The sequence below is a fragment of the Eublepharis macularius genome, chromosome 7 (assembly GCF_028583425.1).
Source record: "Eublepharis macularius isolate TG4126 chromosome 7, MPM_Emac_v1.0, whole genome shotgun sequence".
Lineage (NCBI taxonomy): Eukaryota > Metazoa > Chordata > Lepidosauria > Squamata > Eublepharidae > Eublepharis > Eublepharis macularius.
This window is the reverse complement of record NC_072796.1, coordinates 38,181,621-38,197,319: the sequence shown is the minus strand read 5'-3', so window position 1 is coordinate 38,197,319 and position 15,699 is coordinate 38,181,621. Positions and strand designations below refer to the sequence as shown.

At 41.2% G+C, this 15,699-nt stretch overlaps 1 protein-coding gene across 1 annotated transcript in view; it reads right to left on the bottom strand.

Moving 5' to 3' along the window:
• Nucleotides 1-15,699, bottom strand: part of GMPR (guanosine monophosphate reductase) — a 44,163-nt gene that overhangs the window by 9,269 nt on the left and 19,195 nt on the right. Inside the window, exon 7 of the mRNA XM_054985014.1 lies at nt 6,470-6,512. Within this exon, the coding sequence (XP_054840989.1) occupies nt 6,470-6,512 (43 nt within the window). The remainder of the gene's footprint in view (nt 1-6,469; nt 6,513-15,699) is intronic.

The window sequence follows — 15,699 nt, the reverse complement described above, 5'->3', positions numbered from 1 at the left end:
CCTGTTTCGTTAAACCTGATTCAGTTTTAACTGAATCAGGAAACTGTTTCGGTATTCAGGGAATACCGAAACAGCAAGCCAATTCGGTATTCGCATTTCGGCTTGATTCAGCCATTGTTTTCAATGAGAAAACCTTCTCCAGGCTTTCCGGGAGTCTGGGGGGGGGGCATTTTCTGTCCAAATCACACCAAACCTTCTCCTAACTCTCCTCTAACTACCCCCCAAGTTTCAGAAAGATTGGACTTTGGGGGGCCAAGTTATGCCCCCCCAAATAAGGTGCCCCCATCCTCCTACACTCTCCATGGTTCTCTATGGGGAAAAACAAGGCATCTTTGTAGGTGGCTTGGGGTGGCATTTTGCAAGCAAAATGCAACCAACTTTCAGAGGACTTGCTCCCACCTGTCCTCCCACCCTCCACCAAGTTTCAGGCAGATTCCACTTTGGGGGGCCATTTTACGGCCTCCCAAAGAAGGTGCCCCATCCACCTCCACTCCACTATTCCCTATGGGGGAAATAAGAGAGGCTTGTCTGGCTAGGGGTGGCATTTTGTATGCAAACTTCAGAGGACCTCCTCCTACCTGTCCTCCCTCCCTCCACCAAGGCTCAAGCAGATCTCACTTTGGGGGGCCATTTTATGGCCTCCCAAAGATGCTGCTCTTAGCCCCCCCTTTCTCCATTATTTCTTATAGGGGAAATAAGACAGGCTCGTCTGGCTAGGGGTGGCATTTTGCATGCAAAATGCCCCCAAACTTCAGGGGCCCATCTCCCACCTGTCCTCCCACCCTCCACCAAGGCCCAAGCTGATCCCACTTTGGGGGGCCATTTTATGCCCCCCAAAGGTGGTTCTCCTGCCACACCACTTTGTCTTTCTACTGTGGGGAAGACTTCCACACCGTAGAAACACATGGGATTGGGGCTGCCAATGGCCACAGCCACAGTCCACCTGCACCCAAACTGCCAAATACCACACACACCCTCCCCAAAATCTAACCTCCCCTGTCCTGTGGCCAGCCACTTTCTATTGATTCCTGTTATGGGAAAATCTCCCACAGCAGGAACCTGCGGAATGTGGCATCTATGGCCACAAGAACAGTCCCCCTTTTAAATCCACCCCCACAGCCCCACACTGACCCAAAGACACCCTCCCCGACATTCCCACACCAGCCACTACCCCAGGAGCAGGCTGGCCAGCCGTCCCCCATTGTTCCCTGTGATGGGAACTTCTAAACTCTCTTTCCCAGGGCAATTATGCACAGCCCAGGGGTGCCACAATGGTGGGCACACTCCTGAGTGCGAGCTTGTCCCTTTGAAAGAGCACCTGAACCACAGACACCCTCCCCCAAATTCCCCCACCACCTACAGAGATGGCTGGCCAGCCAGCCCCATTGTTCCCTATTTTTTTTTTTGAAAAAATTTTTATTGGGTTAGAATCCATTATTTTTACATTACATTCAATTATCCCCAGTTTTTCATTTCTAACCCCCTCCCTTTCCCCCCCTTTTATTGACTTCCAACAGCTTTCCAACCCCTTGTCCCTTTTCCCTTACTTCTATTTGATTCCTCTGTCTAAAACAAATATATATTCTCCTTTATTCTAAGCAGTACATCCTTAACTATTTTTAATATTCTATACCCAAACTGTAAGTCCTTATTTCCATCTTGGATAAACAATTTATCCCAATTTCTATAATTCAAATATTTCTATAAACCATAAACCATGTAAATCATACATTCATTTAAGTCAAACAATTTAACTTATACTCCATATATTGCTGTTTTCTTATAATAATTCAATATAATTCAATATAACTCTCATCATATAGTCAATCAATTTGACTCATCTTTATCCTTAGACATTCAGTTTGGTGCATTATACAGATCTTACCAAAGAAAGAAAATATTATTGGTTACTCAATCCTTATATTTAACCCTTATAATTAATTATTTTCTATCAATGTTCTATTTGTTAACCTTCATATATCTATATATATATATATATCCATCTATATATATATATCCATCTATTAATCTAACTGCTTATAGATTCGCTTTTATCTCATCTCCCCCCCGGTAAAGTCACCCTCCTCTGCACTTTATTATACATCAGTAGTTCTCAAACTGCCACAGTTTTCCTCCCACCTCCCATTTCTTCTCCAAATATTGTTTCAGCTTCTCCCAATCTGTGTTAAACTGCCCTGAGTCCAGATTTCTCAGTTTTCTTGTCATCTTGTCCATTTCAGCCATATACAGCAATTTATAAATCCAATCTTCAGTGGTTGGCACTTCTTGTACTTTCCATTTTTGCGCATACAAAAGTCTAGCCGCTGCCGTCATATAAAATATCAATGTCCTATGATGGGCTGGAATTCCCTCCATTCCCAAGTTTAGTAGCAGGAGTTCTGGGTTCTTATTAATTTGAAATTGTAAAATTTCACTCATTTCCCTTATTATTTCCCCCCAGTACTGCCTAGCTACCTCACACGACCACCACATATGATAGAGGGAGCCCTCATGCTTCCTACATTTCCAGCATTTATTAGACATGTTCAAATTCCCTAGCGCAATCTTCTTTGGTGTCATGTACCAACGATAAATCATTTTGTAAATGTTCTCTTTAATGCTAGTACATGTCGTTGTCTTCATTGTAGTCTTCCACAAGTATTCCCATGCCTCCATTGTTATTTCTTTGTTAAAATTTATAGCCCATTTCACCATTTGTGTTTTAACTGTCTCATCCTCAGTATACCATTTCAACAGTACTTGGTATACCTTAGATATTCTTTTCTTATCTTCTTTAAGAAGGGTCTGCTCTAGTTCCAAATTCTCTATTCGTATACCTCCCTTTACAGAGTCCGAATTATATAAGTCTCTGATCTGTCTATACTGGAACCAATCGTAGTGAGGTGATAGTTCCTCTTGCGTCTTTATTCTGAGTTTAGATAGTTCAATTCTAGTTATTTCTTTATAAGTTAAACATTGTTGTTCATTATCAACAGCTCTCGGGTCTATCACCTCATATGGAACTACCCACAAAGGAGTTCCTTCTTGTAGATAAATTCTGTACTTCTTCCAGATTGTACATAGACTTCTCCGTATAAAATGATGCAGGAACATCGAGTTGACCTTTACTTTGTCGTGCCATAGGTATGCGTGCCATCCAAATATTTTTTTGTATCCCTCTAGGGCTAATAATTTCTTGTTCTTTAATGTCATCCACTCTTTCAGCCACACTAGGCAGATTGCATCGTGATAGAGTCTCAGATTGGGCAGTTGCATTCCGCCTCTTTCCTTTGCATCTTGTAAAACTTTCATTTTCACTCGAGGCTTCTTGCCTGCCCATACAAAATCTGGTAATTTCCTCTGCCATTTTTCAAATTGTTTAGAGTCTCTGATGATTGGTATTGTCTGTAGCAAAAACATTACTCTTGGTAACACATTCATCTTAACTGCTGCAATCCTACCCAACCATGACAGATTCAGCCTATTCCATTTAATCAAGTCTCTCTCTATCTGAATCCATAGTTTTTCATAATTATTTTTAAATAAGTCTATGTTCTTTGCAGTCAGTTCAATTCCCAAATATTTCACCTTGCTTGTTACTTCACAGTCCGTTATTTCCATTAACAATTGTTGTTTCTGCTTAGTCATGTTTTTACATAGTATCTTTGATTTCTTTTTGTTAATATAGAAACCTGCCAAGTCTCCAAACTCCTTAATCTTATCAATCACTTTTGGCATGTTCTCCAGTGGGTCCTCTACAATTAACATTATATCATCCGCAAATGCTCTGACCTTGTATGAATAGTCCTTAATTTTTATTCCTCGAATTTCCTCGTCTTGTCGTATTTGTATCATCAGGATCTCCAATACTAAAATGAACAACAGTGGAGACAACGGGCAACCTTGTCTTGTTCCTTTACTAATAGTCAATTTCTTAGTCAATTCATCATTCACCACAATTGCTGCAGTCTGGTCTCTGTAAATTTCCTTAATTGCTCTGATGAATCTTTCTCCCAGTTGTAGCTTTTCCATAGTGGCAAACATAAAATCCCAGTTTAAATTGTCAAACGCCTTTTCAGCATCAACAAAGAAGAAACCAACCTCTTTGTCGCAACGCTTATCATAATATTCAATAGCATTGATCACTGTCCTTAAATTGTCTCTGATTTGTCTGTCTGGCAAAAAACCTGCTTGTTCCTCCTCTATAATTTCCGAGAGCCACCCCTTCAGTCTCTCCGCCAGTATCTTCGCAAAGATTTTATAGTCATTATTAAGTAGCGATATCGGTCTGTAATTTTTTACATTAGTCAAGTCTTGGCCCTCTTTTGGGATCAATGATATGTTCGCTTCACTCCAGGTGTCTGGAATCCTTTGATCCCTTAAAACTCCATTGATCACCTCTTTTAGGAATGGTGCCAGTTCATTGGCCATTGTCTTATAAAATTTAGCCGTAAGTCCATCTGGCCCTGGCGCCTTTCCTAGATTTGCAGATTGTATTGCCTTACTTATTTCCTCGTCCGTTACTTCACTGTTCAATTTATTTCTCCAAGCTTCCGAGATTTCTGGAAGTTTCGTTTTCTCCAGATATGACGCTATTGATTCTTTATTTCAGCCCCATTGTTCCCTATGATGGGAACCAACTGCACAACTGAATAAAGTTTTTTAAAAAATATTTTCTCACTTTCAAAGTACAAGTAGACAAAGCATTGTGACACATTACACCAGCAGTCCCCCACACAGAAAAATAACACAACTTACTTAACATCAGAGAATCACAAAAGCACAATTCCTGTCAAAAACACTTTATTTCTTGAACAGCTTTAGGTAACAGCAGGGGAGCACACCAAAGGGCATGCCAGCAGTATCTTACACAAAAATATCACAACTCACTTCACATTAAAGAATCATAAAAACACAATTCCTGTCAAAAACACTTTATTTTATTTGGTGTGATTTGGGCAGAAAATGTGCCCCCCCCCCAGACTCCCAGAAAGCCAGGAGAAGGTTTTCTCATTGAAAACAATGGCCGAATCATTTCGGCAATCTCTGTTTAAGTATTACCGAAATTTTTCAGTATTCAGAAAAAGTTTCGGTAATACTGAAAAAAAACCGAAACGGCCCTGATTCGGTATTTTTAACCTAATCAGAATACCGAATTGCACACCCCTAAATCAGATGCCTCTTCTTTGGGTCCACTCAGAATCACTAATCCAAAGCGACTGCCATATTAAGCAAGCCGAGTGTATATATTAGTAAGAGGAGACACATAGGGAAGGCCTTCCTTGTATTTTTGAGAACTATGGCCCTGGAAAAATAAGGCCTGAGGGAAATGTATCAGAATGTATACACAACCAGAATAGCAGCAGGAAAAGAGCATGTATAAATTTGGCCCCAAATAAGACATTACTGAGGTTGCCTACCTCACAAGTGTGAGTAGGTGTCTTATAGTGCCATGTGAAGCACAGTCACATCTTTTTAAACCCATTTCCTTCAACAGGTTTACAAAGTTGTAACTCTGCTTGGGACTGCACTGTTAAACTTTGGGAAACATCATACCACCATTACACAAATTATATTAAGATTACAAATAAAACATTTATTAAATTATATCTTATATCTTCCAGCGATGGAAAATAGTTGTCTAGAATTTAATCTCTGGCCTTTCTCTTTTAGTTTTCTGCCAGATCTTTTCAGAGGCAAAATCTAGACTAGTCAGGGGCCAGAATCTCACATCTGGATTTCTACAAGTTTCAGAAGATATAGTTTTCTTTCCATGTAGACCAAATGGGATTAAAAGGATTCTTTAAGCAAGCAAAGCATTGGAAAGAAAAACAGTGAAACCCTTTGAAACAGTTTCCTGTTTGTCTAAGTCCTGGAAAGACTCTTATTGGGAAAAATGCCTTTTCCTAGTAGCCATAGCTCACTCTTGCCTGCTTAGAATATAGTGAGAGCTTAAAATATCCATTAAGCTATTGCTCTAGGAAAATGAGAAGTGTCAACATTAGGAAAGTGCTAAGAGGAACTCTGGCCAGAACAATGAATTGGGGGGGGGGAGGGCTTAGAAAGGGAGTATTTTAAATAGCATCAGTATTTTGGTAACCAAATTCTCCCCAGCATATACAGTATAACTCCATGCAGCTTATATCCCAGTGCCAACCACTTTGGGTGCATGGGTTGGTCTGGAGTGCTGTCCCTAGAAAAAGCATTCCCAACTTTGAAATCACTTCACTTCTGATTCTATATGTTTCTATACATTATCTGAAGAAGGGAGCTTTGACTCTTGAAAAATCTGCCATATTTCAGAGTTCAAAATCCAAAGGCCAACTCTGATTTCTAACTATTAGGCAGGAGAACAAAGCTTTTATGAGAAACTAGCCCATGTCACCATTAGCAGCAACCTGAGATATATGAAATATAATTATATTTGAAGGACAAATAGTAAATGAGAAAGATGGTTCATGGCACTCACCAAAAGCTTTGGCAACATCTCCTGGACAGCTGCAACCTCCATCCTAGAAAAGGAGAAAAGAGGAAGTAACCAAGTTCACACTTATGGCTGTCCAAACTAATAACTTTATCCAGAAATGCAGTAAAGCAGTTTAAAATCAATAGAACTTTGCAGTTTCCAGTGCAAAGTAATAATTAAAGTATAGCACTGGAATTAGAGAGAACTGGATTCTAATCTGTACATGTAATCTTCTGGGTAACCTTGGGCCAATCACTCTTTCAGCCTAAACTACCTTACAGAGTTGTTGTAAGGATAAAATGGAAGAGGAGAGAGCTCTGTATACTGGTCTGGATGTGCTAATGGCTTCTGTAATATCTGACAAAGAGAGCCTGACACATCCTCAAGAACTTGTACCTCTTTGTTAGTCTTCAAGGTGCTACTGTACTCGAACATTGCTTATCGAGAACAGACTAATATGGCTACCTACCTGCAATATCAAAGTAAATTATGGGATAAAGGAAGTCTTATTTCCAGAAAGGGGTTAATCAGCAGGGGAAACAGATCAGTTTCCTTGCCCTCCATATTCACCACAATGCCCAAATAACTCAGACATATATTCGACTTGTGCATGAGGGTACCAGATAATGCACGATTTTCACCCTTCAGTATTGGAAGAGAAGATAGAAAAATGACTCCCCTTCATTGAATATGTAGACAAAAACAACATACAACCAAAAATCCAGTGTACCAAACCATGATGTTATGAAGATTTCAAATCTATGAACACTCATGACTATACATCCTTATTCGGACCTCGCCCAACAACAAATTACATGTGTAAACAACTTATTCAATTGTTTGGTTCATCATGACACATCTTATCCTCCTGTACAATCAACAACAAAACAAAGCTTTTAATCTCGTGTAACATAGAAAGAATCCATGCAGATAACCTGAGTTATTGACTCAACAGACATAACATAGGCATGTCAATATTGTACCTTGCAGCAGCTGATTTTAATGTTACTGTTGTTTATCTTTAATGTTATCGTTGTTTATAAGAAGTTAAATTCAATTTTAATTAATTTAAAAACATTTAAATATTGGAAGGGAAGGAAACTGCCCAGGAAGTATAGGCTTCTTCACATATGCGTGACACATAAATATTAAAAGCAAATGCATGAAGGCCGGAAGCACAATGCTGGTGCCTGTCCCACATATTTATAGTAGGTATGCATGACCACCTGCCAGTTTGATTTGCTTCCTGTTCAACAGTTCAGGCAGCCATCCTAAGCTGAGAAGCAGCAAATTTAGGGGGACTAATCAGAAGCCCAGCTGACTTACCTTCTCTTCTCTCCATCCCAAACAGTACAGAGATAAAAAGCACAGGCATCTCTCCCTGACCAACCAGAAGGGGAGGAGAAACCAGTTCTTTCTACCGTTCCTTTTTGTTAGAGAATTTTTAGGCCCCATTTCATAAAATCTTATTCTGAGCATACATTCTAGCTAAAAGCACACAGAAGAATGAAAACAAGTAATGAAAGGCCTTGCTCTAGTGTAAAGATCCTGTCTCTGGATGAAATGGAACTCTGAACAATGTATAAACATATTGTTCTTTTCTTTATTCTTAAATTTAACCTTGGTTGCATTCCTTTCCCAAGAGAATGTCAAACATATGGCTCCAGTTTTTCAGTTGTTTGTATAATTCAATTGTCACTCAAGTTTGTCATGTCATCTTCTCTGGGAATATGCACCATTCTGCTCATTTCTGACAGGTATATGCATTATTGTGTTAGAGCTTCATTCTAACCTCTGATCTTTTATTCTGTAAATAGCAATTATTCTGTAAACAATCAGTACTGAAGGGTATATAAGGCCCTCCAATGCTACTGATCTTTACACGTCTCTCCCTAATGGAGGATGTGTCTGGGCTTATCCAATAAACCCATTTTCCTCTGTAACCACTGTGTTTGGTGTCTTGAAATATATATATGGGTTAGAGGCAGTAGGGGACTTATACACTGGAAGCGGATTACTATTACAAAAATCTCCCCTAACACTTTTGCAATGCATACATTTAAAAGCATTGTTCCTGCCCAACTTGGATGTGAAGGAAGAGAAAGCTCTTTCTCTACTTTTTACAATATAGGTCTCTAAAGCAGTGCTTCTGTCCCCAGCTTGGAGAGGACCAAAGAGCTCCTTTTTGCAACTTTATTGTGTAGCTATTTTGCTGGGGCAGCAGGATAGGTAATAACCACTCCCAGGTGATCATCGGATCAGCAGTGAGTTGACATCTGACCAACAGGCAGCTGCAAACTTAGTGTTTAACAGCTGTTTGAGTTGCTTGGTATAACTCAAAACATATCCCTGATCAGCTCACAGTCTGATTGGGTTGAACAAGGTAAGCTTGTTTGCCCAGCAGGTTCATGGAGAAATTAATGGCATCCCTGATTTTAAGTGTTGAAGTATTCATATAAGTGTCATTTCTTCAACTCTCACTGTAAGTATACTGAAATTCCTTATAAAGAACAGATATAGATGGGCGGCCCCAGAGGTAGACACCGGGTGGTAAGCAGATGTCACTGGGGTCTATTTTTCAGCCAAAACCTAACCCTGGGCTACCATCTAAAACAAGCATATAACCACACACAATCACCCTGGCTTAGCAAATCCAACACACAACTGTTGGCCCACTTGTGTGCAGATCAGGCCGAAGTATTCCATAACCTTCTGAATCATCTGCATCTTTTCTTAAGCAACTAACACAGAGCAGTGAATGGGACCTTGGCTACAATGAGACACAATTAAAAAGCATGTAAATGAACCTCAGAATCCTCAGGCTCATACGTTCCTCACCCCCCCTCACACGTGGTTCAAGAATGGAAGATTTCCTAGTTTGCAACACGCCAGAATTTGTTGTTGCACACCTACAAACTGGAATTAAACAGTACCAGGAAACCACCCTAAAGTGATTTCACAGCATTTATTCTAGTCAGGGAACATATTGTTCGTGTGCCTTCATGCTACCTACTGAACCATTAAAATCTGTATCTATTTGGCATGATAAGCACTACACCACACCACAGGAGGGCATATTAAAACGTATTTGCTGTGCAAAGGTGTTGCAGTAAAAATCACCTCAGAGCAGTGGGGGAATTGGCTTTGCCCTTTCCAGAAAAAGGACAGAACTAGATGTTATGAAAGATGTGTGGGAGCCACAAAAAGCAGCCCTTACCTTCTCTCGTCTCCTGCCTAACCAATAATGTCTCCTAAAATAAAATATGTGATGGGACATTGATTCCCTACCTCCCGCAAGCTTTGAATGCAGTGATAGAACATTTTTTTTCTTACTAATATTTAGTGAAGGAACCAGATCTCTGGAATGATGCTTTCAGTGATAGCCGTATGTCTCTAGTAATGACTAACACCAGCATAAATAGGTAGGAATCACTACAAGAATACTAATAATCAACTTACTGATTTTCTGCATTGTTATTGAAGTGGTCTTTGCTTCATATAAGCTTGTGAAAAGGCATGTGAAAGTTTCAATTAAAACAATGTATATACCTATCCTGTAATTCATCATCAAGAAAAGCAATCAATATAGAACGATAGTATATGCCTATGGACCATGACTTTCTTGCTTCCTCTTCCTACTGCAATCCCACCCCTCTACCCCATTTAAAAAAAAAAGTTCAGAGCCAAGCTAGAAGTGATGAATTACGCTTGAATGGCAAGTGAACAGACTCACATGTATTCCTCCCTGTTCACTTGCGCTCAACTCAATCACATAGATCTCCATCCCGTGTCTATGCTTGAACTGGTTCTATGTGATCAAGTGGAGTGCAAGTGAACAGGGAGGAATACATGCGAGTCTGTTCACTTGCCATTCAAGTCTAATTCGTCCCTTCTAGCTTGGCTCTCAGAGAACAATCTTAAGAAGGCCTACTCAGAATCCTACTTAAGTCCAGGGCTTTTTTTCAGTGGGAACGCAGTGGAACAGAGTTCCAGCAGCTCTTGAAAATACTCGGCAATAGTGTGTGAAAATAGTATTATTTCAAAGAATCCCGTGTGTTTCTTCCTCATTTCCCTCTTGAGAGTTCCACCACCTCTTTTCCCAGAAAAAAAACCCTGTTTAACTCTACTTAATGGGGCTTACTCCCAGGAAATTGTGTTTAGGGTTGCCCTGTTACTGTACAACTTCCTCACAGAGCCTCAAAAAGGATTACAGAATCATAAAAAACAGACAGGCTCCCAGAAACATTATTTCATGGGGCATTTGAGGGCGGAGGGAAGCTAGAATATCCACAGGTGGAAATCCTTCCACTTGTGGAAATATTCGACCAGATCCAAGCTACAGAATGTAATAGGTTTTCAAAGTATCCATTATTTACCCTAACCTCATTAAGACAATCTTGAACACTCTGAGAGCTGTGTAAATGACTTGGCTTACAACCTGGCATTCTGCATTTCCTGACTGGTAGTTTAATCATACCTTCTTTCCCTGCCCAAGATAATAGAGAGCTAAGAATTCCTGTGGAGAACCTGTCTGCTCAAAACAGCCTCTTTGTTGTAAATGACTTGTGCTCTGTTCTCAAAGCCATCAGGGATTATGGAAAATGAGGCAGCTGGGTCTCTCACAAAGGGCAAGCCATTAAGAAGAGACCATTTGCATTCTAGACCATTGCTAAATTCTTATTTGTCTCAGAAGAAATTAATTGACAGGACTTTGAAACTTTTTGTGGAATGTAAATAACTTCAGAAAGAACTGAAACACTCGAAACGCCAACACCACATCCCCAGGAAAGAATAGGAAGAGAGAGGCATAAAGTGTGTACTGCAGCTATGAATCATGAGCCTGGGCAATTTACAATGGCTTATACATTCTATTTTCAAAACAGCTTACACAGCAGCTAATTTCTATTCATGTGAAATAGTAAACTTGGCCTGTATGTATGAAAAATGTGTGTTCTTTGGAAAATGAGGGCCTTCAGGCATGACCTCATTTTTACTATTGTTACAAGTTACCTACTACTGCTTTTCCAATCAAGATTTGCTTTTCCTTGCTGAAATGTTCATTCTCCAATTATATCAAACACTAAGAAGTTGCGCAACATCACAGTAAGAAGATCAGAAATATCTACCTTGACAACCTAGATTAAGGAGGTCCACCAAAGATCAGCCCTGGAACCCTAAGGGTGGTTATAAGTTTTTCTTTAGGTAGCAATTATGAAATAATTCACTAAAAAACTGTTGACTATAGTTCTTGTGTTACTAATTCCCCATAAAACCAGGATAAACCTGTATCCTATTTCTGAACATGGTTAATCTGCATTCATTACTATAGGTAACTATAAGTACTACACTGACACAGATGATGCAGAAGGGGATATAAGAAAATTCCTTCCTTGTTTCTCCAGCTACAAATACACCAACTCAGATCAAAATCTTTTCGCAAACTTCACATCACAGAAAACATGGTTAGCTGCTATAGGAACAAGCACTGGGTATTCTCCTTCCCACACATTCCGATAGGAAATTAATCATTTCTTCTTTCACAGCCAGCCATAATTAGTTGTGCTGTCCACAATCAAATACTATTGTCTGTTTCTACCCTCCAAAGCAGGATTCCAAACCTACTTATCTTAATTCTCTGCCACCTTCATTTATTTCTGTATCTCAAAACAGAGAAGAAAAACACTTGTCAGTTTATGGAATTCAAGTTACTCTGATTTCATCTCCCACCCCTTGCTGCAAGAAATCCAAGGTCTCTTGGTTCAAAGGTTTTTTATTGAAAGATTATATTCAAAGTACAGGTGTCCATAAGTAATCCAAAGGCAGGAAAGCTTCTGGCTTACAGCGAAGCTTTGTTGAGAATGACGTGTTAGTTACAAAAAGCAATATATCAAAACCTCCCTCTATTTCCCCCCACCCCATTGCCCGGCTACAGTCGATGCCTGGGAAGGCGAGGGATGCTCCTCCAAGGTCGATGTTTAGTCCTAGTAGATAAGGCCTTCCTGCCTCCCTGGGAACACAGCTGTGAACCTGTGGACAGTAAACACTGGAAAACTACAGCATGAGAAAGCATCTGAAAACAATATGGAATTACTGTGGATAGCAGGCCTGACATTCTGCCTCCCTTAAGGCCCCCCTCACCCTTCTGCCCCCACCTTTTCTGGGTGTTTACGGTGAAATTTGGCTAAAAGCTTGGGAGCCTTTACATAGGATGCCTCTACCCACTATCGTCAAAACCCTTCCACTTGATAAGATAAAATATTTTGTTATGTTTCTTCTTGGAGTCCAATATCTCCTCTATTTCACAATGTATTTGTCCATCTATAAGGGTAGGGTGGGGCACCACTTTCTCAGGATGCCAGTCATCTGGTTGGGATGCCTTTTTGAGGAGACTGAAGTGGAACGTGGAGTACATTTGGCGTAGATTCTTTGGTAATTCCAGTTCTACAGTCACATCATTTATCACTCGTTTGACTGGGAAAGGTCCCATGTATTTTAATCCCAGTTTTTTGCTGGGTTGTTCGCTCCTGAAATGTTTAGTGGAAACATACACTTTATCTCCTTCTTGCAATTTCCATTGCTCCACACGATGGCGATCAGCATACTTTTTGAAATCCTCTCTGGCTTTATTCAAAGGTTGCTGTATTACAGTCCACTGTTTGGTTAGGGAGGTCCACCATTCTCCCACGTCTCCAGGTTTTTTAGATTCTAAGTTCATTTTGAAGGGGATGGCTTGTCCTTCATATCCATGTACAACTTTAAAGGGAGACTCCCCCGTAGAGCTGTGGACCGAATTATTGTACGCATATTCGGCATAAGGAAGATAATTGGTCCAATTATATTGTTGGTAATTAATGTAACACCTAAGGAATTGTTCCAGCACTTGATTTACCCGTTCCGTTTGTCCGTCAGTCTCTGGATGGTGGGCAGAGCCTATTCCTGGCTCGATGCCTGCTACTTGCAAAAGCTCCCGCCAGAAGTTGGCAACGAACTGCACACCCCTGTCAGATATCACCTTGGTGGGAAAAGAATGAAATCTTACGATGTTTTTCATGAACAAACTGGCTAATTTCTTCGCTGTGGGAATGGCGGTACATGGTATGAAGTCAGCTTGTTTGGAAAACAGGTCTACCACAACTAGAAAACACGTGTACCCTTTGGATGGGGGTAAATCTGTTATAAAGTCCATTGAAATCACCTCCCATGGCCTGGATGGGGTTTCTAATGGTTGTAGCAATCCCGGGAGCTTTCCCCTTCTCGTTTTGGCCATTATGCACGTAGGGCAGGAGGCTACGTATTGGGAGACATCTCGCCTCATATTTGGCCACCAGAATTGTCTTTGAACCAAGTGGAGAGTTTTTAGATTGCCGAAGTGGCCGACAAGTTTTGCATCGTGGCAATGCTGTAGTACTTCTTTTCTTAAGCTGCAGGGGATGTAAAGTTTGGAGCCTTTGCACCACTCTCCCGCCTCAGTTTTTGCGAGCTCATTTTTGGGCGCTTCCTCCTCCTCTTTTTCCACCTCGCTTTTCACTTTTGCTCTCCACCCACTGGGATCAGGTTGCTGTTCTGTTTTTGCCTTGGTTGTTTGGCTACGTGTCGTCACTGCTCCTCCCAACTGGGTGGGTGAGAAGAAGGTATCTATTATCTCCTCCCTCCGGCTCTCGTGTTGGGGCATGCGCGAAAGCACGTCTGCTAGAAAATTGGACTTGCCCGGCAAGTAGTTTAAGGTGAAGTTAAACTTAGAGAAAAATTCGGCCCACCAGAGTTGTTTAGCATTAAGCCGGCGGGGGGTGCGTAGTGCTTCTAGGTTTTTGTGATCTGTCCAAACTTCGAAGGGGTGATGCGTTCCCTCCAACCACGGTCTCCAAGTGGAAAGAGCTAACTTGACTGCAAACGCTTCCTTCTCCCACACATTCCAATTTCTTTTTGCGTCAGTGAATTTACGTGACAGATAGGCACACGGACGCAGCTTTTTATCCTCGCCCCGTTGCATTAGCACCCCTCCTATGGCCATATCGCTGGCGTCCACTTGCACAATAAACTTCTTGTTTTCATCTGGGTGTTGTAACACTGGCTCAGAGATGAATTTGATTTTTAAGTCATCGAAAGCCTGTTGACACTCAGAAGTCCAATTTAACTTTGCATGCAGTTTCAGTGCTTGGTCTCCCTTCCCTTTGGTTTTTAAGAAGTCCGTTAAGGGCAGGGCTATCTGGGCAAAGTTTTCTATAAAGAGCCGATAGAAATTTGTGAATCCCAAAAAGGACTGTAACTGTCTTCCGGCTGAGGGCACCCTCCATTCACTGACCGTTCGGATTTTAGCCGGGTCCATTTTCAATCCCTGGCTAGATATACGATAGCCTAAATAATCCAATTCCTGCTTGTGGAATTCACATTTGGACACTTTGACTGGCAATTTGTGTCACATTAGTGCTTTTAGCACTTTCCGGACTAATTCTACATGGAATTCCTTTATCTTCTGAATAAATTAACACATCATCCAGGTAAACAATGACCCCTTTATAGAAATATTCATGTAGAACTTTGTTTATGACCGTCATGTAGACAGATGGAGTGCCTTTCAGCCCGAAAGGCATCACTAGGTATTCATATTGTCCTAGGGGCGTATTGAATGTAGTTTTCCATTCATCCCCCTCCCTTATCCTTACATGGAAATATGCATCTTTGAGATCTAATTTTGAAAAGATCTTACCCTGTGCCACCACGCTGAGAAGGTCTCGGATCAACGGGATGGGATAGGCATTTGACATCGAGACTGCATTGATGCCACGAAAGTCAGTGCACAGTCTAAGGCCCCCATCCTTCTTCTTAACAAATAGCACAGGAGCCGCATGCGGGGAACTGGCAGGACGGATAAACCCTTTTTCCAAGTTTTTGTCGATGAACTTCCTTAACTCTTGGCGTTCTGCTGGGCTCATTGCATAGAGCTTCCCCTTCGGTAACTTCTCCCCTGGCACCAGTTCTATGGCACAGTCCGTGGTGCGGTGCGGGGGAAGTCCATCAGCTCCCTCTTCGCTAAACGCCCGAGCCAAGTCTTCGTATTCTGATGGGATCACGGCCAATTCCTCCTCTGTGAGGAGAGCCACTTCTAAGGGAGAAGGTGCTTCCTTGCCCCAGTCCATTTGCCATTCGTGGTGTTGGCACTGCTTGCGGCTGAACACCACCATTCCTTCTGACCATTTAATATACAGATTGTGATCCCAAAGCCTGCGGCTCCC